General features: G+C 34.7%; 1 protein-coding gene across 1 annotated transcript; it reads right to left on the bottom strand.

The window, feature by feature from the left end:
- Window positions 1-3452: 3452 nt before the first annotated feature.
- On the bottom strand, window positions 3453-26734 carry LOC125661420 (uncharacterized). Its single transcript, XM_048893415.2, has 3 exons — window positions 26301-26734; window positions 12062-12274; window positions 3453-5682 (listed from the first exon to the last, which is right to left on the bottom strand). The coding sequence occupies exons 1-3, from the start codon at window positions 26683-26685 to the stop codon at window positions 4955-4957; spliced, it is 1326 nt and encodes a 441-aa protein (XP_048749372.2). The 5' UTR covers window positions 26686-26734; the 3' UTR covers window positions 3453-4954.
- Window positions 26735-26833: the final 99 nt, after the last annotated feature.

Genomic DNA, 26833 nt, shown 5'->3' with positions numbered 1-26833 from the left:
ACACACTATGTACATCATTCTCTCTCCCAAAAAACACACTCTGTACATCATTCGCTCTCCTAAGCAACACACTATGCACTTTATTCTCTCCCCCTATAAACATACTCTGTACAGCATTCTTTATCCCTATAAACACTCTCTGTACAGCATTCTTTATCCCTATAAACACTCTCTGTACAGCATTCGCACTCCCGATAAACACTCTGCACATCATTCTCTCTCTATAAACATGATCTGTACATCATCCGTTCTCATTAGCAATACACTCTGCACTTTATCTCTCCCTATAAACAAACTCTGTACATCATTCCCTCTTCCTATAAACACTGCACATCTTTCTCGCTCCCTATAAACACACCCTGTACATCATTCTCTCTCCCTTTAAGCAATCTCTCTACACCAGTTCCTCTCCCTATAAACACACTCTGTACATCATTCACTCTCCCTATAAACACACTCTTTACATCATTCTCTTTCACTATAGACATACTCTGTACATCATTCCCTTTCCCTATAAACACACTCTGTACATCATTCCCTTTCCCTATAAACACACTCTGTACATCATTCTATCTCCCTATAAAGACACTCTCTACATCATTCTCACTCCCTATATACACTCTGCACATCATTCTCTTTCCCTATAAACATACCCTGTACATCATTCTCTCTCCCTATAAACAAACTTTGTACATCATTCTCTCTCCCTATCAACATTGCACATCATTCTCTCTCCCTATAAACACTGCCCATCATTCTCTCACCCTATAAACATTCTCTGTACATCATTCCCTCTCCCTATCAACACACTCTGCACATCATTCTTTCTACCTATAAACACTCTCTATCATTCCCTCTCCCTATCAACACACTCTGTTCATCATTCTATCACTATAAACACTCTGTACATTATTCTCTCTACCTATAAAGACACTCTGTATAGCATTCACACTCCGGATATACAGTCTGCACATCATTATCTCTCCCTATAAACATACTCTGTACATCATCCGCTCTCATTAGCAACACACTGCACTTTATTATCTCTCCCTATCAACAAACTCTGTACATCATTCCCTCTTCCTATAAATACTGCACATCTTTCTCTCTCCCTATAAACACACTCTGTACATCATTCTCTCTACCTATAAAAACACTATGTACATCATTCCCTCTCCCTATAAACACACTCTGTACATCATTCTCGCTCCCTATTAACACTTTGTACATCATTCTCCCTCCCTATAAACATACTCTGTACATCATTCACTCTCCCTATAAACACACTACGTACATCATTCTCACTATAAACACTTTGTACATCATTCTCACTCCCTATAAACACTCTTTACATCATTCTCTTTCACTATAAACACAGTCTGTACATCATTCCCTTTCCCTATAAACACACTCTGTACATCATTCCCTTTCCCTATAAACACACTCTGTACATCATGCTCACTCCCTATAAACACTCTGCACATCATTCTCTTTCCCTATAAACATACTCTGTACATAATTAGCTCTCCCTATAAACACATTCTGTACATCATTCTCTCTCACTATAAACACACTCTGTACATCATTCTTTCTACCTATAAACACTCTCTCTATATCATTCCCTATCCCTATAAACACTCTCTGAACATCATTCTCTCTACCTATCATTCCCTCTCCCTATAAACACTCTGTACATCATTCTCTCTCTCGCTATAAACACACTCTGTACATCATTCTCTCTCCCTATAAACACATTTCGTACATCATTCTCTCTCACTTTAAACACACTCTGTACATCAATTTCTCTCCCTATAAACACACTCTGTACATCATTCTCTCTCTCTATAAACATACTCTGTACATCAATCACTCTCCTTTGCAACACTTTCTGCACTTTATTTTCTCTCCCTATCAACAAACTCTGTACATCATTCTCTCCCTATAAACACTACACAGAATTCTCTCTCCCTATAAACACTGCCCATCATTCTGACTTCCTATAAACACACTCTGTACATCATTCTCTCTCACTATAAACACACTATGTACATCATTCTCTCTCTCTATAAACACACTCTCTTACATCATTCCCTCTCCCAATAAACACACTCTGTACATCATTCTTTCTCCCTATAAAAGCATTCTCTACATCATTCCCTCTCCCTATAAACATACTCTGTACATCATTTGCACTCCATACACTTTTACATAATTCCCTCCAATTTTAAACACACTCTGAACATCATTCTCTCTCCCTATAAAGACACTCTCTACATCATTCCCTCTCCCTATAAACACACTATATACATCATTCTCTCTTCTTATAAACACACTCTGTACAACATTCTCTCCCAGTAAACAAACATTGCACATCATTCCCTCTCACTATAAACACATTCTGTACATCATTCTCTCTCACCATAAACGCACTCTGTACATCATTTTCTTTCCCTATAAAATAGGCTGTACATCATTCTCTCCCTATAAATACACTCTGTACATCATTCTCTCTCCCTACAAACACTATCTGTATATAATTCCCTCCCCCTATAAACACACACTGTACATCATTCCCTCCCCCTATAAACACACTCTGTACATCATTCTCTCTCCCCATAAATACACTCTGCACATCATTCTCTCCCCCTATAAATAAACTCTGTATATCATTCTCTCTCCCTATAAACACTGCACATATTATTAATTCTTTCTCCCTATAAACACTGCCCATCATTTTATCTTTCTATAAACACACTCTGTATATCATTCTCTCTCCCTATAAATACTCGTTTACGTCATTCCCTCTCACTATAAACACACTCTGTACATCATTCCCTCTCCCTATAAACACACTCTGTACATCATTCTCTCTCTCTATAAACACTCTTTTACATCATTCTCTCTCCCTATAATCACTCTCTGTACATCATTCTTTCTCCCTAAAAACACTCGTTTACATCATTCTCTCTCCCTATAAACACACTCTGTACATCATTCTCTCTCCCTAGAAATAGCCTCTGTGCATCATTTACTCTTTCTATAAACACACTCTGTACATCATTCTCTCTCCCTATAAACATAGTCTGTACATTACAGGGCTTGAAGCTAACTTTTAACGTCAGCATTCCAGCCGGACTGATGGGGTATAATTTCAACCAGTTCGCAGAAAAATACCAGTTCAACAGAGTTTTCCAGAAATAATGGAACATATTTTTGTTAATGTTATTAAAATGAAATTTAACTCAATATGCCTCAGACAGTATTGTAACACTTATGTGGGATTTATAATTTACGAATCTGATTAGACCATAAGCACCAAACATAGGACTAGATTTTGCAGCCCTTCACCAGAAAAGGTGATGTCTCCATAATGGCGAAAGATTCTTTTTTCACAGAAGCTTACAACTATGGCGCCATGTAGTTGGTCATGTAAAATGTACTGAGCTTGTGACTTGTAAGTGAAATGAATATTTAATAGTGAAGATTTACATTGGTATGACTTTCATATCAAAGTCAATACAGAAATAGGAAATATCTGTGAATATTCTAATACAAAGTTTCATGAAATTCTGTTTTCAATGTAATACCAAACAGAATATCTAGGGAATTTTTAAGTTAAAAAGGGTAATAATCCCAGATAAATTGAAAACACACACACACACACACATATATATATATATATATATATATATATATATACACACAGTAAAACTCGAATATAGCGAACGCGGATATAGCGAAGTGAAAACGATTTCCCCGGCAAATTCTCTATATATTCTATATAAAAATCTGCGTCTTTAACGAACACAGATATAGCGAATTTTTGGATATAACGAAGTAAATTCCTATTCCCCTTGAATTAAAAATGAACGTAAAAATTGCCTTTTATAACGAATTTCTTTATTTTTTTCATTTTAAACTCTTTGTGATGTTTAATAATCGTTTTTCATTGACATAAAGGATTCACACTTATTGCGATATTTCTGTTTGTATTTTTTCAAAAAAGGTTGTTAACGCAAAACAATACTTACACATACGTTTAGGAAATATATTGTCGGTATTGTTTACTATTCTCGTTAATTAAATTTGAAGTTTTATTGCATTTATTTTATCCTACACTCCTTTATTATGTAAAGCAACAAGTAAATGACAATTGCAGTGGACTGTACATGTATGTATTGCGCAAACTTTGGTGACATTTCTCTCTCGACATGTTCTTGCATGACTTAATAATCCATCAAGATAAATTATCATATATCAATCAATGTGTATATTGTATAAAAATATTTCTTCTCGAAAATATATATGCTTCATTTCTCTTAAAGACAATACAAACGCAAGTATATCGATTGCTCCTTTCTTATATGACTGGTATACATGTAGAACAAATCAGTTTTATAACGCACTCGTTATATTTGAATTATGAATTTTATATAAATGTATAGCGAATTACGCTTATAGCGAATTTTTATGGAGGGTCCCCAGAAATTCGCTATATCAGAGTTTTACTGTATACATGTATGGATTTCATGCAAATTGACTATCTACAAAATTTTATGAAATTAATTTGAATCCTAGATGTGCAGCAGTAATGATGAAAGATATATTCAATAGCAAGTTTGGTAAAAATCAGTCATACAGTTTCTAAGAAGAGGTAAAAAAAATATTCTAAAGTTAACAACACAATAGGAGGGACAGGCATAGACAGCAATATGTCAGTTACTACCCCAATGGGTAAAAAGTAAACAAGAGAGATGTCATGGTATATATAATATAGTTACATATTTTCCATAGAAATCTTGTAGCAATACACATCATAACAAAGGGAAGGAAATTTGGATCTGCATTTTCATTTTGACACATGCACCATAAATCTTACAGTGTCTCTCATGTATGTACACAGAAGTAGGTCCTTTATTCAATATTTTAACTTTTACAGAAATCAGCATGTATTCTATTGTTTACTAACTTCTTTTCCATGTAACAGAAGTGTTTGCAATACTTTTTCAGAATAAAAATCATTGTAATTCAAACCAATGCCGAAAGTTTTCCCAGCTTCTAGATTCCAGTACTCCTTCAATAACTTTCCAGCAAGACAATGAAAGTTTGAACTGTTAAATCTATATTCATCTGCTATGTTTTTGCGCATAAAAACTGTAAAATTTAGTAACATCCAAATTTGTACAACAGTTGTGACTGACAATATGTTTGTTTTTTGCCACAGAGGCAGTTGTTCTATGAGCTGCAGAAACACATCATTTTTTGGATCATACAGAAAAACCACAATGTGATCTAGGGTACATCCGAATGTTGGAATTAACCATCCTGACAAAGCTTTGTTCCTATTTACTTGAGTAAATGCATTTGTAATGGCTTCTGCAATAATTTGATCAATAACATTAAAATGCAACAGGGTAGTCTTGCTGCTGCGCTTTCTAGTTTTGCTGCTTGCTCTACACAACTGCTTTGAAGCTGAATGTTCTCTTCTTTTCTCTGTTTCATCACCATGCATCCGCAATTGCTTTGGAGATGATGGACCTGGTATTTCATTTGTTTCATCATCAGTATCATCATCATCATCAGAATTTTGGTTTCCAGATAATGATGAGCTCCCTATGACTGAGACAGCTACAGTTTGATTTAAAAATATATCCACATAGCCATGCCAAGTTTCATCAGAACCTGTAAAATAAAGGCCTCTGATTAATTATCAAGTGTAATAATAGGCCCATGGAGCATTCAGAACTGAAACACATCTGTTACATCTACAAGTCACCATATAACAATCCTGAAAGTTTCAAGACTTAATCTTTGTCCGTTTACGAGAAAACGCCAGAAGAAAATCTCAACGGGTATTGGACATACATCTCATGAACAGAAGTGAATTTTGAAAAAAGAACTTGACGGTACTCAAGAGATGGATATTCAAGGACTGGTCTTACAAAAGAAAAATATATTTTTTGCAAAGTTTTCCTATCAAAGATGAACTTAACCCTTCGCAACATACTAAGGCGTGAATAGGCTTTTTTCATTATTTCATCCACATGCACTTTCCAAGATAAATTACTACTGAAAATTACCCCTAAATGTTTATGGTGTTCTACTTCTTTCAGGTGAACATCATCAAATATCAATGAAGAATGAAATTTAAAGGTTTCTTAACCTTGTTGGATATAGTTTAAGATACTCTGTTTTAGTGGGATTAAAAGATACAAGCCATTGTTTTGACCATATGTTGATTTTCTTAAGATCATCATTAAGAAGAGATGCAGAAGTGTCTGCGTTATCAACAACAATATATAAAGATGTATCGTCAGCAAAAGGCTTCATTATACATGTAATATCCATGACCAAGTCGTTAATATATATGAGGAAAAGAAGACGACCAAGTATACTCTCTTGTGGTACCCCTTCCTTAATTTTTCCTATGTCTGATTTGTTACCATTAATTACTACATACTGTGTCCTATCATTTAAAAAGCTTCTAAACCAAGCGAGTAATTCACCACATAATCCATATTTTTTAAGTCTATATAATAGACCCTCATGTCATACTTTATCACACGCTCTGCTTATATAAAAAAAATATTACTCTAACTTCTTTTCCCTGATCAAGTGCCTTGTAAAGGTCACTGGTGATACTTAATAGTTGGTTGACAGTAGAGTCGTTTGGCCTGAATCCAGATTGCTGTGACGTTAGGATATCATGAGCATTAACGAAATTGTATATATATTTAAATACACATTTCTCCATGCCTTTACCAAGTACGCTTAATAGGGAGATTGGCCTATAATTATTAACCATACAACTCTTGCCTTTTTTAAAAACAGGAATAACGTTTGCTATTTTCCATTGATTAGGGACAATGGAACTACGAAGCGATAAATTAAAAAATCGATTCAAAGAATAGAAATGGCCGGGTATATTGCTTTAATTAAAATATGTTATGTTTGATTGAGACAGTAGTAGACAGATGCAGATGTTGTAGTGATTTGGAAGTCCCAACCATTTATTCTTAAAGCATTTTACCCTGGATATTTCAAACCCTTGGATATCTTGAAGTTTTTTTTCAATCTTATTCAATTCAAGATAACGAGGTTTGACTGCATTTGTATATTTTTAAAAAAGTTTTAGCAAATTCAAAGAGTTACTTGCACATTTTTAATGTGTCTATAACAACTGCACAAGGTCTGAAGGATGACTAGTCAAAGTTGTAATAGGAGTTATTTTACACAAAGTAAGTACCCCTATTCAAAAGATGCTAAAAAAAATGACAAAATTCAACTACATGCAAATTTTTCAAAAAAAGTCTGAACACTTCCAAAAAGTCGCATGCACATCTTCAATGTGTCTTTAACAACTGCGCAAAGTTTGGAGAATGTCAGTCTAAAGGTGTGAGAGGAGTTGATTCAGTGTGTGAAACTAACTTTAAAATCCTATAGACTTTCGGTCCATAGTCATTTCATTTCCGATAGACCACAACAAATCCTATAGACCAAAATTTAACATGCAATATTCATTGTTATTAAAAAATAAATAATAGACACAATTATTATATACTTTCAATTTCATCTCTTCTTTTTTCTTTAAAAGTTTGCGGGCATATATCACACGATATATGCCCGGAAACATTCCGGCCCGCAAACATTACGTCACAATCAAATTTCTACGCCGTTAATTTTCAAATTTTTCGTGTTTTTCATCTTTTACTCAGTTAAACCGATAAAGTTATTGTTAAAAATAAAATTATTGTTAGTTTCTAAATGAAACTGAAAGTATATAATAAAAAGGTTATAGACTTTGCATGGGAAATATGACGACCTCGTTTTTTGTCGCGAACGGACCTCACAAGCTCGGTCCGTCTACGCGCCAAAAAACTCGGTCGTCATATTTTCCCATACAAAGTCTATAACCTATAAATACGATTTGGTAATTCGTTCATAGTTTGATTATATTCTTTTAAAATTTCATGCCGAAGCTTTTCAATTAGAATTTCGTTTTCTTTTTCATTTTGTTCCAGCTCAGTTTCACTGTCTGATTTTTCATCTAAGTCACTTCTACTACATTTCGTTTCTCATAATTTTCAGTGACTTTAGCCTTGCTGGAACTTGATGTACTGACCGCCTTCCGTTTGATTCCAGGTTCCAGGGCGTGCACCTTCCACATATTTTTAATTGTTCAAAAAAGGTCTTTCCAAATTTGCATGAAAATGACGTACATTGAAGTATATATCAAATTGCCCCCCCCCCCCCCCCACCCCCCACCCCCTCCCCCGTTGGAAATGGAATAATCTGATTCGAATGATATAATTACATTGTGGAACCTTTTATTACAGCTAAGGGGTGAACAGAAACATAAGCGTAATACATATAAACTGGTCCTGCTTCTTATATATGCTTAATAAGCGGCAGGAAACCAGTTTTTACTCAGAATTCCTGTAGACAAGTTGGTCTATTGCTATTTCGATCGTTATAGACCGACTCGATTTTCTATAGACATTGTCTATCGGTCCATGGTTAATTTCGCACACTGTTGATTACACAAACTTGGTACCCTCTATTAAAAAGATGCTGAAAAAAATGACAAAATTCAACTACATGCAAATTTTTTTTTTTAAAAAGTCCGAACACTTCCAAAAAGTCACATGCACCTCTTCAATGTGTCCTTAACAACTGTGCAAAGTTTGGAGAATGTCAGTCTAAAGGTGTGAGAGAGTTGATTACACAAAGTAGGTACCCTATATCAGGACGTCCGCCCACCCACCTGCCCTCCCGGCATTCACCATACTATAAGCCGGATGCACGTTGTGCAACCCAGCCAAAAACTTGCATAAAGCTTGTTTCAGTAAAGTACGGTTAATGCAATCCGGTCAGTAACCTTACTTGTATCAAGTGTTTCCAAGACATCTTTAACGTCTTGCGTTGAAATTACTATCTGAGACAGAGTGTTTGCATCGTTTAAATTCTCATCGTTTGGCAAATTCATATTTTCATCATTTGCTTCTGATTGGGAACAAAAATAAGTATTAAACAAATCCAATTTTCTCTTATTGTCACTTATCGGAAAACTATGCTCATCAATTCTAATAGGATGGCAAGTTCTTGAATTTTTTGAATCACTGATTCTTTTTAATTCTTTCCACCATTGTTTAGAGATGAACTTAACCGTCTTTAATTTTTCAGCTATTTTAGTGTAATAAGTTTGTCTGGCGTTTCTGATTTTGTTAATACACTTATTTCTTGTTTTTCTATATTGTGCCCAGTTGCTTTGAGAATCCGGTTTTTTTAGCAGTTGAATGGTGACGTTTACGTAGTCTGATAAATTTCCCAATTTCATTGGGCATCCCTGGTGGTTCACTAGGGTGTGATGTGATGATTTTATTTGTTTACGGCTGAGTCTATAATGCTGTTTGTGACATTATTGCAGGCTTTATCAATGTCATTTCAAACTAGTTCTAATTGTAACGGGGACCGTTACATGTTCCCCAAATTTCCTCCAATTAAAGAGTGATGTCATTGTAAACCAATAACAAACAAGAGATGTTTGTAAAACACATATGCCCCCCATGGTGCAAAATTGAAAAGGGTTATACACACACATCATTTAATTGAGAGTAGTATCATCAATTCAAAATAATGAGCAGACAATATCTTCCTATGTCAAGAGTGGATTGACCATGTGACCTAAAAATCAATAGGGGTCATCAACTCCTGAAGATGTACCAGTGTACCAAGTTTGGTGTCTGTCAAGCAAAGGGTTCTCAAGATATTGAATGGACAGTATATTCCTATGTCCAATTTGACCCTTGACCTTTGACCATGTGACCTCAAAATCAATGGGGGTCATCTTCTTCTGAAGATGTACTGGCGTACCAAGTTTGATGTCTATCAAGCAAAGGGTTCTCTAGACATTGAATGGTCAGTATATTCCTATGCCCAGTTTGACCCTTGATCTTTGACCAAATGACCTCAAAATCAATAGGGGTCATCTACTCCTTAGGATGTACCAGTGTGCCAAGTTTGATGTCTTTCAAGCAAAGGGTTCTCAAGATATTGAGTGGACATTATATTCCTATGTCCAGAGTAGATTTACCCTTGACCTTTGGACCTGAAAAACAATAGGGATCCTCTTCTACTCATAACTAACCCACATATGAAATATCATTATCATCAAGTGAATGGTTCTCAAGATATTGAGCACACAACACATGGTCTACAGACCGACCGGTGGAAAACAATATGCCCCCTCTTTTTCAAAGGGGGGCATAAAAATAATTTTATTTTAGCCTAATTACATGTAGTACGTTCAATATGGTAATTTCAAAACCAAAAAATGAAAGAAACCATTGCACATGCATACTCGCGAACGCGTGTATGATTCCGCACTTTTGTTGATGTCATTCAACAGGCATTTGTATCATATACCCACAGTATGAATTTCATAACGTTTCCATCAAATATAAGGAAGTTATAGCGATTTTAAAATCGTCCAATCAAAATTCAGCACATGTGCATGCACGTACCGAGAAGTAATTTTAACCACAGCAATTTGTAAGTACCAAGACACATCTAAACCCCTAATATCAATAGAATTTGATGAAAAACAAAAACGTTATCTTCCTTTAAATATTGAACATTTGAAAAACGATGCATGCATGTGTGCGTTTTTTGGTTACACTAATATATATATATAGATACACAAATTATCTACCTATACTATGAATATCAACTCATTCAATTTAAAATAAGATAGTTACAAACGTTTTAGCATTATCCAATCAAAAAGAAGTGCACGTGCATGCTCATGCAAATTGGTAATTTTGAGTGCTTCCTGCTCTACATCACTATGCATTTAGTTTTTCTTACATGTGTGTGGTTCTTGAGAAGAAGATTTTTGAAAATTGGTCAATTTTGGGCAGTTTTTGCCCCACCCCTAGGGCCCCAGGGGTGCTGGAGTCCTGAAATTTACAATTTATGTTCCCCTTGTCCCAATGATGCTTCATACCAAATTTGAAAAGAATTGGACAGGATGTTATTAAGAAGAAGTTAGAAATGTTCAATTGTTAACGCACGACGCACAAAAACCAATTGCAATAGGTCACCCGAGTTTACTCAGGTGACCTAACAAAGCATTTGTCCTGTATGACACAAATAAATTTACCATCAATATTGTCAACAAATCAAGAAAATGGTTGTCTTATAGTTTGAGACATGTCCTGGTATAAACCTGTCCAGATCCTGTGTATAGTACAACTTACAAGCATTATGTAATCGGTCTGTTGAAAAAAGTAAGAGGCAAAACAGAAACTCTAAGGATCAGGTGTAGGGATACTAGTAAAATACAAAAGTGAACTAAGTAAACCAAATAAAACAATATATTTACTTATAAAAGCATATATTTATTGCCGGTGCAAACAGATGTTAGGTACTTTTGCAAACTATGATCTTTCCTCTATTGATTGAGACCGGAATTGTAGGTTTTCACTTTCTTGAAATATAAAAAGGAGACAAATGAAAATTTGAGTCAACGATTTTTTGGATTCTGGATTCCTCCCTTGTGTAAATATAGAAAAAAAAACGATGTAAAATTTTAATAACATAAAAAATTTGTGACGAGCCCCTGTGGTCTGTTATGTGATACTTAACGTATCGTGAGGCAAGTGTATTGTTGCACCCCTATAAGGGAGGAAGCATAATCAACTCCTACTTCTTGTTTCTCAGACTTCTGGCATTCATGTTTTCTGCTCTGTCCTTCCAATGAATGCCCAAGAGATTGGAAAGCTAGCTTCCACTTATTATATTACCGGGCTGAAAATCAGTTTCATTTCACTGATATAGGATGCTACATTTTCAGAATGCTGAAAGCTTAAACTTGATTAGTCAACAAATTTATAAATGCAGGGTCATCCAAATGTGACTTTATAAGGAGTTTCTGAATACCTTCATGCAACAATCAAATTTTAATAACCAGACTGACTTAAAAAGGAAGTGGTAAGGTAAGAAGTTACTAGCAAGGTGAAGATAACGAACAGTGATCAATCTCATAACTAATTCAACATACCTAAAGTTGTACATCCAGTCTGAATCCTCTGTTTACAGTCTTTCAGTTGACATGGACACTCATTGGGTATATTTTTAAACCCTTTGTCAATCTCATAATTTTTGCCTGGTATCAATTGAGAAAAGAAATGGTGTCCAATTACAGCTGTCAATTTAGCCTCATCAGCTCCTGATTCTCTCAACCCAGACAATGCTTTCTGGTGATGCTCTATATCTGTTAAAAAGACATTCAGTTTGCTTTGACATTGTAATAAGAAACATTTCATGAGATAATAAGTAAACCTGACATGCCCATAATTGCCCTCCTCCAATGAAGAACCCTTACAGAAATGAGATGTATCCAGAATGTACCCGTAAGGTACCCAAAGCAACTTTTACCTTGCAAAATGTACCCCAAAAGTACCTGTAAAAAACTTACTCATTTTTCAACAGTACCCACAGTAGTGCTATTTCATTTGTAACATCTCATAGTTTAACCACTATTCTAAAAACTAAAATGTACCCCGATTGTACCAATATTGTATCCGAAATCTACCCACAATGTACCTCCAAAATGTACCCTGAAAATGTATCAAAGAAATGTACCTAAAAGGAACCCCAAAAATTGGAAATTTTCAAAGTTGACATAATATTGTACCCGTCAGCTATCCTAAAACTTGAAACTTAGAAAGTTTGAAATAATAATGTACCCAAAAGGTAACCCGAAAATAAGAAACTTTTAAAAAGTTGTATGGGAAAGAAAAATGTACCCAAAAAAGTACCCACCTGCAGCTAAAAAAATTTTCAAACTGTGGTTCCAAAAAGGGTATAGTTTCGAGTACATTTTTGGTATATTCCGGGTAGTTTTTAATGCATTCAATGTGTACCCCAAAAGTACCTAGTGTACCTAACAAGTACCCGAAAAGTACCCCAAAGTGTTCCCAAATAAGGTACCCTAAATGTACCTATTTTCTGTAAGGGTGTTACAGTACCCGCAACGTTATTCTTGACATGATAAACGATAGAACACGATACACACATGATAGGATAGGATACACGCACAATACGATAGGATACACGCACGATACGATAGGATACACGATAAACCTGATAAACGCAAAACACAATAAACGATCACGATAGACCTGATAAACGCAAAACACGATAAACGATCTTCACAATAAACGGAAAACCTGATAGAAATGTTGTAAATTTATAATCAATTTAGACAGAACAAAATTTTGATACCGACAACATAACTACATTATGTTGGTAATAATACTGAAGGATTTCAATATTCATTATACACCTAAAATGTATAATTTCTTAATACACAGTCACACTTTTAAAAAATTATTTTTATTTCAATTTATTACGCCATCACAACTAAAATCAGAAAACTAAACTGTATTCGGTATTTAATTCAATATGTGATGTCTATTTGAATTTTCTCAGCTAATGATTCTAAAATTATATAATGTTTAATATATAAATTATACAGTGAATTAATTAAATGTAATATAATGTAAAAGTTGTGATATCATACTTTAGTAGCTCTCTAATTATAATGTGTATTATCCTGAATGTGAAATAAACCAAGGAATTTTTTGTGTGTTGCGAGGAGGGGGTTATTTTGCATCAAGCTCTAAGTTCACCGGTCATTCAACAATTACAATTACTTTCATCATGACCGCTTTAAAAAAGATCCACTGCATTACACCAAATCTTCAGACGTTAGATATTTCTACTCGATGAGTGATGATTGATATTGGAATTGGAACATATGTATTTGAATTGATATCTTGATAACAAAAATAAATAAACTATGAAAAAAAAAAATAAAACACCGCTTTTTTAAATTCAAAATTTTGAAACACTTAAAAAAATGTGTCAAGTATGTAATTTTTTTTTACAAATAATCATCAAACCCGGTATTAATTTCCAGTATCTACCCTTGCACCCTTTTAAAACATGTCCCTGAGAATGTTTGCAGTCAAAACACAGGTGATACACAGACGCGCACAAGTTCAATGGTGGGTATATAAATAGAACACAGGTGGAAAAAAAATCGGAAGAAAATGAGGCTTTATTAAAATATATGTAATAAACAACGTACGTACTTTACTGATTTTTCTTTTCAAATCAGAACTTCCTATTTCTCTTAAGATTTACTGTCCCCGGTTTGCTCGGCACACCACTGCCTACTTTTCATATTGCTTAGAATGAAATTGTGAAATTGTGATAATTTTTCACCCTCTCTGGACAGACAAATAGCTCTTCTTCTGCCTTAAAATCGACAGCTTTATGTTCTCCTTCAAATATATTGTCTCTTCTCGATTCCTAAAAATAGCTTCTTTAACAAAACAAATAAAGCTTTCAAAAAGTATCGTACTTTTTCATTAGGTTTGATATAGAATCCCAATAGTTTACAAATCTACACAATAAACGATTTTCACGATAAAAGGACAACCTGATACACGCATAACATGATACATGATAGACCTGATAAACGCAAAACGATAGAAAACGGAAAACCTGATAAACGCAAAACACGATATGATAAGATATACACACGATACGATACACGCACGACAGAACACGATAGGAATGTTAAGAATAACGTTGTGGGTACCTGTATCTAGGGATGTGAGGTTTTATCAGTATAATAATATAGGTATATCGTGATAATTCGTCCCATGATACGGCGGACGAAAAACCGGTATTTGTAAATTCCGGAAAAATTACGTTTATCTGTTGGGTTTTCAATATTTACCATTACAGGAAGTAAAAATAATATGTTGTCAATTTCAATTGTAAAGTGCACCGCCACGGCACATGATACGCCCGTCACATATTGTTAACATGAACATATCACCATGAAGAGATAGGTGTGCATGGAACCAAATGTCAACCTTCCTTTAAGAATCTTACCCACTTTATGGCCTCATGTGACATTGCTTCAAATATTGATAATGTAAGCTTAATGATTTTTAAAAGGATATAAAAACATTTTCCCAAATGTTTTCAATGAAATGATTAAAGTGCAAGATAGCCCTTTATCCAAGCAAACAACTTACAATAAATGGGAGTACTCAAAAAGGTTGATTTATTCAACATATCAAAAAATACATATATCAGTATCTGCCTTTGTCAAATCTTCAAGTATAAAAGTAAAATATGCATGATGATGTCAATATAAATAAATATAGATTAAAAACGGTTATTTCAAACACTGGTGCATCTCCTATGGTGTAGTTATTAATTAGAAAAAAATAATACATCATATATTTCTCAACTGGTTGTGTTAGACTTGAGAAATGCACATCTGCAGCTTTGCTCATTGTATTTTAAGGAATGAAGAACAATGCACAGCGTAATAAAACATCAAACATTATAGTCATTATGTTTATTCTTAGACTGTAAAACTGTCATCTTAGTGAGACATGACAATCTGCACCTTGTTGTTGAGATATAAAATAAAAATATATTTTACAATATCATATTAATTCTTAAACTTTATACCAAATTAACTTTCAAAGTAATGGCTACCAATTAGAACTGTTCTAAAATTTGACAGATCAATTAGAAGGCCAGATTCCTCTGCCCAATTCCTGATTGCAAGAGATATAGATAGCACCTCCTTGATCAGATTGCTGTAACAGAAATCTTCTAAACTCATTAATTAATCTGTAATTTGACAAAATGCAATTTTTCTGTTAGCAAAATGCCTCCTGAATTGCTTGATAATTACACCCATGGGACAAGGGAAATTTCTCTTGTTACTGACACAAAAGAAATAATTTGTTTGTTATATACTGCTGTATAAGTACAGTGTATATAATGAAGAATGTGTAGTTTCTTGAATTAACATTTTTTAATATGGTTATTGCAATACTATTTCATCTGTTCAGATTTACACAAATGCCCAATCTGCAGCTTTGTTCATTGTATATCTTTTTTCTGAACAATGCCACAGCCATAACAAAACATCAAAATACTAATCATTAAAATAGGCCTTTATACATATTGCAACCATTTGTTGTCTTAGTGAGAAATGATACTCTGCATATAGGTTGCTGAGAAAAAAAATTAAAAATCATATAGTACAATGTCAAATTAATTTTGAAAATAAAGACTAACCACAACAAACAAATTCACTTTCACAAATAATTTCTGGTATATCTGCAATTAAGAGGCTAAGATCTCTCTGCCCAATTCCCTAGAGATAAAGATAACACCTGCTTGATCATGTTGATCAGAGATGCTCTACACAAAACTCATTAATTAGTCTTGTCAAAATGCCCTCTGCATGCTACTCCCATGGGACAAGTGGAATTTCTCATGTTATTGTTAGAAACAAAGGAAACATTACATAGGCTAAAAAAAAGCTGTACAGTATATCATAAAAAAAATATGTGTTTTCTTGATGTAACATTTTTGAATGAGGTTTAATTTCTACAAAACTCTTATATGAGTAGGGATTGTACCAATTATAACATACTTTTTTCAAAAAATCACTTCAACTAAATGTCACAGTGACCTTCAAGTACAGTGCGACACACCTTCTACCTAAGATGCATAAGATGACCAAGTTTCATGATTCTAGATCAAATAGTTTTCAAGTTATGAGCCGGACAGGGTTTTACCATATTTGGCCATATCTTCTTAATTAAAAGTCACAGCGACCTGGTTTTAATGTGCGACACACCTTCTACCCAAGATGTATCAACTGACAAAGTTTGATTATTCTAGGCCTTATAGTATTTAAGTTATGAGCCTGACACGAAAAAGCTAACAGACGGACGGACGGACGGACAGACGGACGGACATGAAGGCCATAACATAATACGGCCCGTCTTAAGACGGGCGTATAATAATAACAAAAATAAAACAAGATGGCGTCAAAACACAAGGAAGAATTTGATCTAATAAAATTTTCCAAAGGAAAAGCGGAGGTATGGCCTTATTTTAAAAAGAAACAACATAAACTGTTGTAGAAAATTATTGACAATGTTGCAGTGTGTGTGAAATGCGGAGTAGAGGTGAAATGTCCTGGTGGGTCAACAAATCAACAGTTTTCTTATAGGGCCTAGAAAATAAATGTTTGATATAAACCAAATTTGAGATTTTTGTGCTAGCACACCTTAGGAGTACTGAAAATAAGAGAAAAATTAGAAAACAATGCAATGTCCTAAAATATTGCAATATTATCACGATATTAAGAAAAAAGTGCACCGCCACGGCACATGATACGCCCGTCACATATTGTTAACAGTATAGATTGTACCCATTAAAATATTTTTTATTATATCACCTTAATTAAATGTCACAGTGACCTTAAAGTAGGATGCGACACACCTTCTACCTAAGATGCATTAGTTGACCAATTTTGGTGATTCTAGGTCTAATAGTTTTCAAGTTATGAGCTGGACAAGTTTTTGTCATATATGGCCATATCTTCTTAATGAAAAGTCACAGTGACCTGGTTTTAATGTGCGACACACCTTCTACCCAAGATGTATCTACAGACAAAGTTTGATTATTCTAGGCCTTGTAGTATTTAAGTTACGGGTCGGACACGAAAAAGCTAACAGACGGACGGACAGACGGATATCTTCTTAATGAAAAGTCACAGTGACCTGGTTTTAATGTGCGACACACCTTCTACCCAAGATGTATCTACAGACAAGGTTTGATGATTCTAGGCCTTGTAGTATTTAAGTTACGGGTCGGACACGAAAAAGCTAACAGACGGACGGACATGAACGCCATACCATAATATGTCCCGTCTTAAGACGGACGTATAAAAATATTGTGATATATCGCCATACAAAATTTTTGGCGATACCCATCTCTAGTGTTATCCGCCATTTTTATTTCCAGTTTTGACAGTAAATTTCAATTATAATAAAAGGGGGCCTCCGTAGCCGAGTGGTTAGAACATTGGGCTCAAAATCACACGGCCTCTCACCTCTGTCGGCGCGGGTTCGAATCCCGCTCACGCTGGTAAGTGATAAGGTTTTCCAGTTTACTTTCGGATGGTCGGTGGTCTCTTCCCAGGTACATTGTATCTGGGTTCTCTCTTCTTATAAAAACTGGGCGCCACCACATAACTGAAAAATCGATTCAAAAAATAGAAATGGCCGGGTACGTTGCTTTAATTAAAATATGTTATGTTTGATGGAGACAGTAGTAGACAGATGCAGATGTTGTAGTGATTTGGAAGTCCCAACCATTTATTCTTAAAGCATTTTACCCTGGATATCTCGAATCCCTGGATATTTCGACGTTTTCTCTCCATCCTATTCAATTCGAGATAACGAGGTTTGACTGCATTTGTAATTTTAAAAAAAAGGTCTGAAACATCTTGTCAATCAAAGGGTTACATAAGTTCACATAATATTTGTTTGTAAATGTCAATGACATCTATATCGGATGTGAAGAGTTTTTTCCAGTTTTCGGCTATTATTTTTACAAATTTTTGGTTTTTGCCCCCAAAATTGAAAAGGTCTCAATGTTAACAATCTGATTTATAGTTAAAGGGTTACAGACTTTCAGAAAATAATTGTTTTCAAATGTCCATGTCATCTATATAGGATCTGACGGAGTTTTCTATTTTCGTTGATTTTTAAAGAAAAAAAATCATATTTTAGCCCCAAAACTCGTAAATGTCCTAACATATTTATGTCAAACAACTTTATATATAAACAAAGGGTTACATTCATTCACAGAATACTTGTTTGCAAATGTCAATGACATCTATAACGGATTCTGTTTTTTGCCCCAAAACTCGTAAACGCCCCCATGTAGAAATGTCAAACAACTTGATTTATAATCTAGGGACTATATATGTACTTTAAAAAAATACTTGTTTGCAAAAATCCCTAGGGGGGGTCCCCCATTACCTTTACTAGCCATTGACTTCTTATGAAAAGTGAAATATATTGGGTCTATGCCATATCAGATCTAGTCTAAGATCACAGGTATCTTGTGTGGACTCAATATATTTCACACTTTTCACAAGAAGCCAAGCACTTCTGTTGATTTCAAATACACGGATTAGCTGACCCCCCAATTATTCTATTGAGGTGAAAACCCCTTTGAATTTGCATGGAATGTACAAGTTATACACAGGTCATTGTTATAGTCATACATCATAGTAACCTGACAAACATTCATTTTTTTTATTGCAAATAAGTTATTGAATGATGAAGTATGACCAAACTGCAGGTTGAACTTTATAGAGCCCCGTGCTAACATTACGTATATTTTTCAATGTATCAGAATGGGGTATGTTGCTGGTTAAGTTGTGTAAACTTCTTGACAAGCAATAAGATAACAACAGACAAGAGGCCCATGGGCCACATCACTCACCTGAGTCACCTTGGTCCATATCCGAAGACTTTCCATATATATTTGCATAAAAAACCGTAGTCCTTATTATGGCTCTAACCTACCCCTGGAGGCCATGGTTTTTGCCAACTTGAATCTACACCATGTCAGAAAGCTTTCATGTAAATGTGAACTTTTTTGGCCCAATGGTTCTTGAGAAAAAGATTTTTAAAGATTTTTCCTATATATTTGTATGTTAAACTTTGATCCCCCGCTTGTAGCCCCATCTGACCCCCGGGGGCCATGATTTTAACAAACTTAAATCTGCACTATGTAAGAAAGCTTTCATGTAAATATCAGCTTTTCTGGCTCAGTGGTTCATGAGAAGATGATTTTTAAAGATTGTTCCTATATATTTGTATGTAAAACTTTGATCCCCTATTGTGGCCCCATTTGACCCCCGGGGGCCATGATTTTAACAATTTAGAATCTGCACTACCTAATAAAGCTTATCTATAAATTTCATCTTTTCTGGCGCAGTGGTTCTTCAATTTCCTAAATTGTGCAGTGGGGAGGTCGCTACAAGGATATATTCTTAACTTTCAAATTACACCCCTCTGATTCTACTTGCATGTAATCAGTATTTAAGGATGTAAAATCTTGGTGTCAAAAGTAACTAGTTCATGAAACAAGAGGCCCATGGGCCACATCGCTCACCTGAGAAAAGAGTGTTTATGTTTTAAACCCAACATGGCAGGTGTGACCAGAAAATCAATAGGGGGTCATACACGTTGTAAATATGTGCATTAAGTGTGTAATTATAACAACTGAATGCCCTTCAGTCAAAGATTTTTGGTGCCAAGATTAATGATATTCACCAAGTTGTTCAAAAGGAATCGACGGCGAGTTTTCTTCTTCTTAATTTATAAATGAAGACAAAAATGAAATTATATCACTAGATTTATTTGGATGCAAAATTAACAAGAGCAGAAAAAATTGAAAATTTATCTACATTTTTTCCTATATATTCCCATGTAAAATTTCTTAAACACTCCTCCTTATATATTCCCATGTAAAAAAAAAAAAAAAAAATCAAAAAAAAAATTGATCTTCTATGTGGCCCTAAACCTTCGCCAGGGGACCATGAATTCCACAAATTTTAATCTGCACTACCTGATAATGCTTTTACATTAAAATGACTAATCATTACTATGCTCTTCTTGAGATGAAGATTTTTGAACATATATTTATTTAAATATTTCAATGTCAAACTTTGAACCCCTATTGTGGCCCCTCCCTACCCCCTGGGGGCATGACTTGAACACACTTGAATTTACACTACCTGAAGATGCTTCCATATAAATATGATTAATCACAGCTTTGATATTCTTGAGAAGAAGATTTTTAAAGATTTTCCCTATATATTTGTGTGTAAAACTTTGATCCCCCCTTGGGGCCCCATCTTATCCCCGGGGGCCATGATTTGAACAAACTTGAATCTGCACTATGTCAGGAAGTTTTCATGTAAAAATCAGCTTTTCTGACTCAGTGGTTCTTGAGAAGAAGATTTTTAAAGATTTTTCCTATATATTTGTATGTAAAACTTTGATCCCCTATTGTGGCCCCATCCAACCCCCGGGGCCCATGATTTGAACAAACTTGAATCTGCACTATGTCAGGAAGCTTTCATGTAAATCTCAGCTTTTCTGGCTTAGTGGTTCTTGAGAAGAAGATTTTTAAAGTTTTTCCCTATATATTTGTGTGTAAAACTTTGATCCACCCCTTGGGGCCCCATCTTATCCCCGGGGGCCATGATTTGAACAAACTTTAATCTGCACTATGTCAGAAAGTTTTCATGTAAAAATCAGCTTTTCTGGCTTAGTGGTTCTTGAGAAGAAGATTTTTAAAGATTTTTCCTATATATTTGTATGTAAAACTTTGATCCCCCCTTGTGGCCCCATCCTACCACCGGGGGCCATGATTTGAACAAACTTGAATCTGAAATATGTCAGGAAGCTTTCAGGTAAATTTCAGCTCTTCTGGCCCAGTGGTTCTTGAGAAGAAGATTTTTAAATGACCCCACCCTATTTTTGCATTTTTGTGATTATCTCCCCTTTGAAAGGGACATGGCCCTTCATTTGAACAAACTTGAAAGTCCTTCACCCAAGGATGCTTTTGGCCAAGTTAGGTTGAAATTGGCCCAGTGGTTCTGGAGAAGAAGTCGAAAATGTGAAAAGTTTACGGACAGACAGACGGACGCCGGACAAAATGTGATCAGAATAGCTCACTTGAACCTTCGGTTCAGGTGAGCTAAAAAAAGTACTGAGATATCATTAAAAACTCAGCTTTTAAGGGCCTAATTTATTCCCCATGGACAACATTTAAAATCGATGTTGACAAATTTACCGAGTTTATATGTTTTTGCCACCAGTCCATACAAATAGCAATGTAAATGCCAAAAATATAGTGAGGAAAGCGAGTATGAAATCGACAATATTGCGAGTAAATAATGCTTATATGGGTCGCTGTCTACAAACTGTTTGGTAATATTATTCCTTTATACATCTGTAATTGGCACTGTTTTTCTAAAATAAACAGTACAATCATTATTTATTTTTGGATTAGACAAATTATATTACTTTACAAATTATATTACTTTACATTGTTGACAACTAGGCCCTATAGGCCAAGCTACTTTCACAAGTGCATTTTGGAAAGAAAGAAAAAGAGCCTGTGGAAGAAAAAGTTAATTTCCAACCCTGTGGTACACATTTCTTTGAGCTGCTATTTATCAAATTGAAATTACTGGCATATGATTGTTGTTGTTCATGACCCGCTTTTATTTGGTGAACTTGTGCTACGTGTGTTTCTTCTAACACTTGGGTTTATCTAATGGTCATACATATATATTTGACGGTGAAGCCCTCTCACGACCCGTAGGGCCATGAGATCAAAACTCTCTCTATAGGTAACTTGTATACAGGGTTGGCAAAAAAGTGGTCAATATGAGTATTGACCGGGCCGGTGGTCAATATGGTTAAAACCGGTCAATACTGGTTAATACTAGTCAATTGAAAATTACTTGGTCATTATAGTCTGTGTTATTTATTTTAAATGTTTTAAGTGACCATTATGGTAAATACTGTAATTCATAACATGCACTATCAGTTTATGATAACTTATAAGTCATAATATTAGATAAATAATGTACAAATGACTCTTGAATTGGGGAAGATGTAAAAGTTTCTGTTCAAATTCCTTAGTTCAACAAGAACTACCTATATTTTAATAATTATTGTTTGAACAATCTTCATTTTAAGTGTTAAATAAACATTTGAGGGGGTGGGTTGATGTTTTCATAACAATAACACACACACTGGTCATCTCTGGTCCCTGCCTATTTTTATTAACACCTGTCAACTCTGCTTCCTGTGCTCAGGTAATGTCCAGCTACCTTTTATTCTTAATCTGTCCAGGTACATGTATTAAGAGGTCTGTCTCCAATTGTCAAGCTATGCTATAGAACTGTGAACCACTGGTAGGTACTGAAGATATTTTGGTCAGTTTCAGCAAACCGAATATATTAAACTTATGAAATTACATTTGATTATCTAATGAAAAATATTAATCAACAATTGATCCATATAATGAAAATACTTAATTTATCTTTATCTTTGCAAGAAATGTACAAAAATAGGAAATTGGACAGTTTAAATCACAATTGACCAGTATTGACCACTTGGGGAGTATTGACTGGGACAGTTAAAACCACGGGCGGTTTTAACCGCCCAACCCTGCAGGTACAGGGATCGAAATTAACTTTTTTCACTATTAGCAAATTTTAGCTTACAGTGGATTATTTTCCAACTAGCAAAATTGAGCTTTTACTAGCATTTTTCAATCGATTGCTGTTTTACAGGAATTTAAGAAAACCAGCATGTCTCTTTATCAAAATATAGGGAAAATCTTTTAAAATCTTCTTTAAAGTGCAATAATGAAAATAATATTGAGAATTCTTTCATTTAAATTTTAATGAATTATCGGACAACATACATGTATGATGTATCATTGGTGCATGATGAGGGTCATAGGGTACACTTGTGCGGCGAACTCGCTGTCCAGAGATCTACCACCTATTTACAATATAATGTGCTTTGACATCTTGAAGACTGTTTGCGTCAATTCAAACTATATCTTCAAAACTTTTGGAAATTTCATCCAAAAAATTCTAGTGGAAAAAAAACCCTGTGAACTCTAAGTGTTTGACTATAGACTACAGAAGGACACTGCGTGAAGCGGTGACACTAACACTTTCATGTGTTGTTTCATGTAAACACGGACGAGATCAACATGCTTGCTATTTAAATCAGACGTCTCTGAGACGTCCAGAGTGTGAATGAAGTAGGCCATCTTCAACATCACTGACTGAAATGACCTTTGGCCTTAGTTATTTATTCGATCCACATTTACCTTTTCAATACTTGTATATTCATTCTGTAAAGCATTTCTATACACAAGACAAAATTATTGTAAACTTCAAAGTACAGCCAATAAACCAAGGAAATCCGGAAAAAAGATCATGTTTTTTTTCCACTCGCAAAAAGCTGCAATCACTTGTGATTTTTCACTCGTTATGTCAATTTTTAACTCGCATTTAGTGAGTATTTCCCTTTAATTTTGTTGCCTGACGTATATATACATGTTTAAAAGGAAAATATAGAAAACTAATGAAAAATCAGGGGTCAACATTAACGTTTGTCCGCTTGTCCGGTACCAGTGGAAAAACATTTCGGACAAGTGAATATTGATGGGCACTTGTCCGATTGGACAAGTGCTTTTTTATGTAAAGAAGTCTCCAGACAATTTTGTGAATAGTTTATCAGTAGTTGCGAGTCGGAAGTACATGTGTAATGCATGGAAAATGAACTTCGATCAAGATATCAATCGCTATGTAAGCTTAAGTTGAGTCAAACTCAATCGGGATTGGTGTTCCCTTATCGCGTACTACTTTCAATCCATTCTCTACCCAGAGTTCCGTGCACTCCGTGAAGCTTGCGTAACGCGCCCTCTGGTGAGAGAATGCTTTCAATCATCCATGGATCTTACGGAGTCATTAATTCAAGATAGGAAGTCTAGATAAAATTTTGTTTTATGCGTTTGTTGTTTTTAGCAAGAGAATAAGATAAAAAAGAAATGAATCAAGCAGGTATAAAAATAGACTATATATTTTAAAGTAAATTAAATACAGTTTTCAAATTGACAATATTAGATCCTTTTTTGAAAATTTTTCGGACAAGTGAAGTTGAAGTTCGGACAAGTAAATATCTTTGTCCCTTGTCCGAATGGACAAGTAAGGAAAAAAGTTAATGTTGAGCCCTGTAAAATTAAACCATACCTATGGAACTTGAAAATTTTGGTCTCAATGGCGTCGATTCGAATACCAGCACGATTCGAATACCAGCGCATGGACATGAATTTCTCCATTTTGAATCTTGTATACCGAAGTTCATGTCGTTCTGAGATGTTACATAAAATCCATAAAAGCATGCAAACCTTATTTTCTTAATCATATATAATCACTCCTTGATTTACATGATTGCAGTCTATCAGAGATGGGGTAATCGTAATCAGTAATCGTAATTGATTACAATCGATTACATTTTTTTAAGTAATCGTAATCGTAATTGATTACATTTGTTTTTAAAGCAAAGTAATCGTAATCGTAATCAATTACTTTGGCAAAGTAATCGTAATTTATGATTACAATAATGATTACAATGATTACTTTATATTTATATTAAAATAATTATTTAATAGATAACAGTTAGAGCTTATGTATGTTATGTGTGCCATCATAAGATTTATCCATATCTATATGATATTATACTTACAGTATTTGCATGTATTCAATAGCAACTAAGGTCTAAATCTGTTTAAATTAAACTTAATAATCTGAACTAGTAATTCAGAGATGGGGTAATCGTAATCAGTAATCGTAATTGATTACAATCGATTACATTTTTTTAAGTAATCGTAATTGATTACATTTGTTTTTAAAGCAAGGTAATCGTAATCGTAATCATAGATTTTCAAAGTAATCGTAATCAATTACATTTACAATGTAATCGCCCCATCTCTGCAGGCTATGCGAAAGACATCGGACCGTCGGACCTGACCGATGTGCAGTGCCTAAGGTCCGATGCATCATTTTTTACACCGGACCGGTATGTCCGATGTCTCACTGTCCGGTTTTGAGCTTTATTATTTTGACGCGGAGTCATTTAAATGTTTGTTATAAGTAAAAACTATCACACAAATCCAAATACGTAAATGAATATGATTAAAACCGCATGGACCGTCTAAAGTATTATGCGGGAAGGATCCCTGGTATAGTATTACTGGTATAATAAATAAGATTTCCTTGGTTTTGCATTTTCACGTGTTTCACTTTTATACATTAGGTTTTTCGGTCTGACAAAATTTGGTTCGGTCCGGTGTGTTCATTGATTACACAGGACCGAATGTCCTGTGTTGTCAAAAAAACTTTCACATAGACTTTGTGAATTTGCTAAACGCTGAATATGACGTCGCAATGAACTGTTTACATCAGTTGCACAGAGTTTCCCCGCGTTCAATGAATAGGCCGATCAAAATACTTTGATTGACATCTGTCCTCACACGTTAGGTGCTAACTTCCGGATATTTTTTGTCCTTATATGGATCTTCTAGATACTAATGCCAATAGTTTTTGCTTCGCCCTCAAACATGGTCACGTCATAGTTCGTGAATGAGTTTTATCTAGTTTTATCCCATAATTTTTTTCCATTTCTAAATAAAATATTTTACAATTGCTTAATGTTTCTTTAAATTTTTTTGTGCAAGTGTCTGTAATTGTTGCAAATACATGAATTGAAAATATGTTTACTTACCTCGTAGAAACTTCAACAAACACAGGACAGAGGATTTACATTCCTCTGGTGCAGCGTCTACTGAAGAATCTGGTGCAGCGCATACTGCTGTCAACTTTTGTATCAGTTCCATATTCAATAAATTCTCAAATCTGATAATCTGTTGGTCAGTTTCTTCTTCGCTGTATTCATAAATCTGTTGGCGTTGTTCGTAAAACGGTAATAGAACAACGTCGGCATTTGTAAATGGGACTGGCTTACAAACGTTGCACGATTGAATGACAAGATTTAAATAAAACTTTTTCAAAATAATGGTTTTCTTCAAATGAATTTGGAGAATCTGTTCTTCCTTAGTACCCTGGAATTTCTTTAACTCGGTTGTAATATCAACACTTCTTTCCCCCATCTTACCGGAAACTCGTATCGATCGGGTATTGGGGAAGTCGGACTATAACAAAGTCGGACTATAACGAAGTCGGCCCATCGCGGACTCGGCCTATATTCATTTATTTACAGGTCCACCCCTCCCCCTTTTTTTAATTTATCTCTTTGAA

This window comes from Ostrea edulis, chromosome 8 (assembly GCF_947568905.1).
Source record: "Ostrea edulis chromosome 8, xbOstEdul1.1, whole genome shotgun sequence".
NCBI lineage: Eukaryota > Metazoa > Mollusca > Bivalvia > Ostreida > Ostreidae > Ostrea > Ostrea edulis.
Note: the sequence above shows the minus strand (reverse complement) of the source record. Positions and strands in the feature narration are given on the sequence as shown.

Bases quoted from the DNA above. Each gene is read 5' to 3' on its own strand.
- LOC125661420 (XM_048893415.2), bottom strand. From the start codon at position 26,685: ATGGGGGAAAGAAGTGTTGATATTACAACCGAGTTAAAGAAATTCCAG. The intron at 12,275-26,300 runs GTAAGTAAACAT...TCTTTTTAACAG, and splicing joins TTTGTTGAAGTTTCTACGAG to ATATAGAGCATCACCAGAAA. The intron at 5,683-12,061 runs GTATGTTGAATT...TTTATTTTACAG, and splicing joins GACTGGATGTACAACTTTAG to GTTCTGATGAAACTTGGCAT.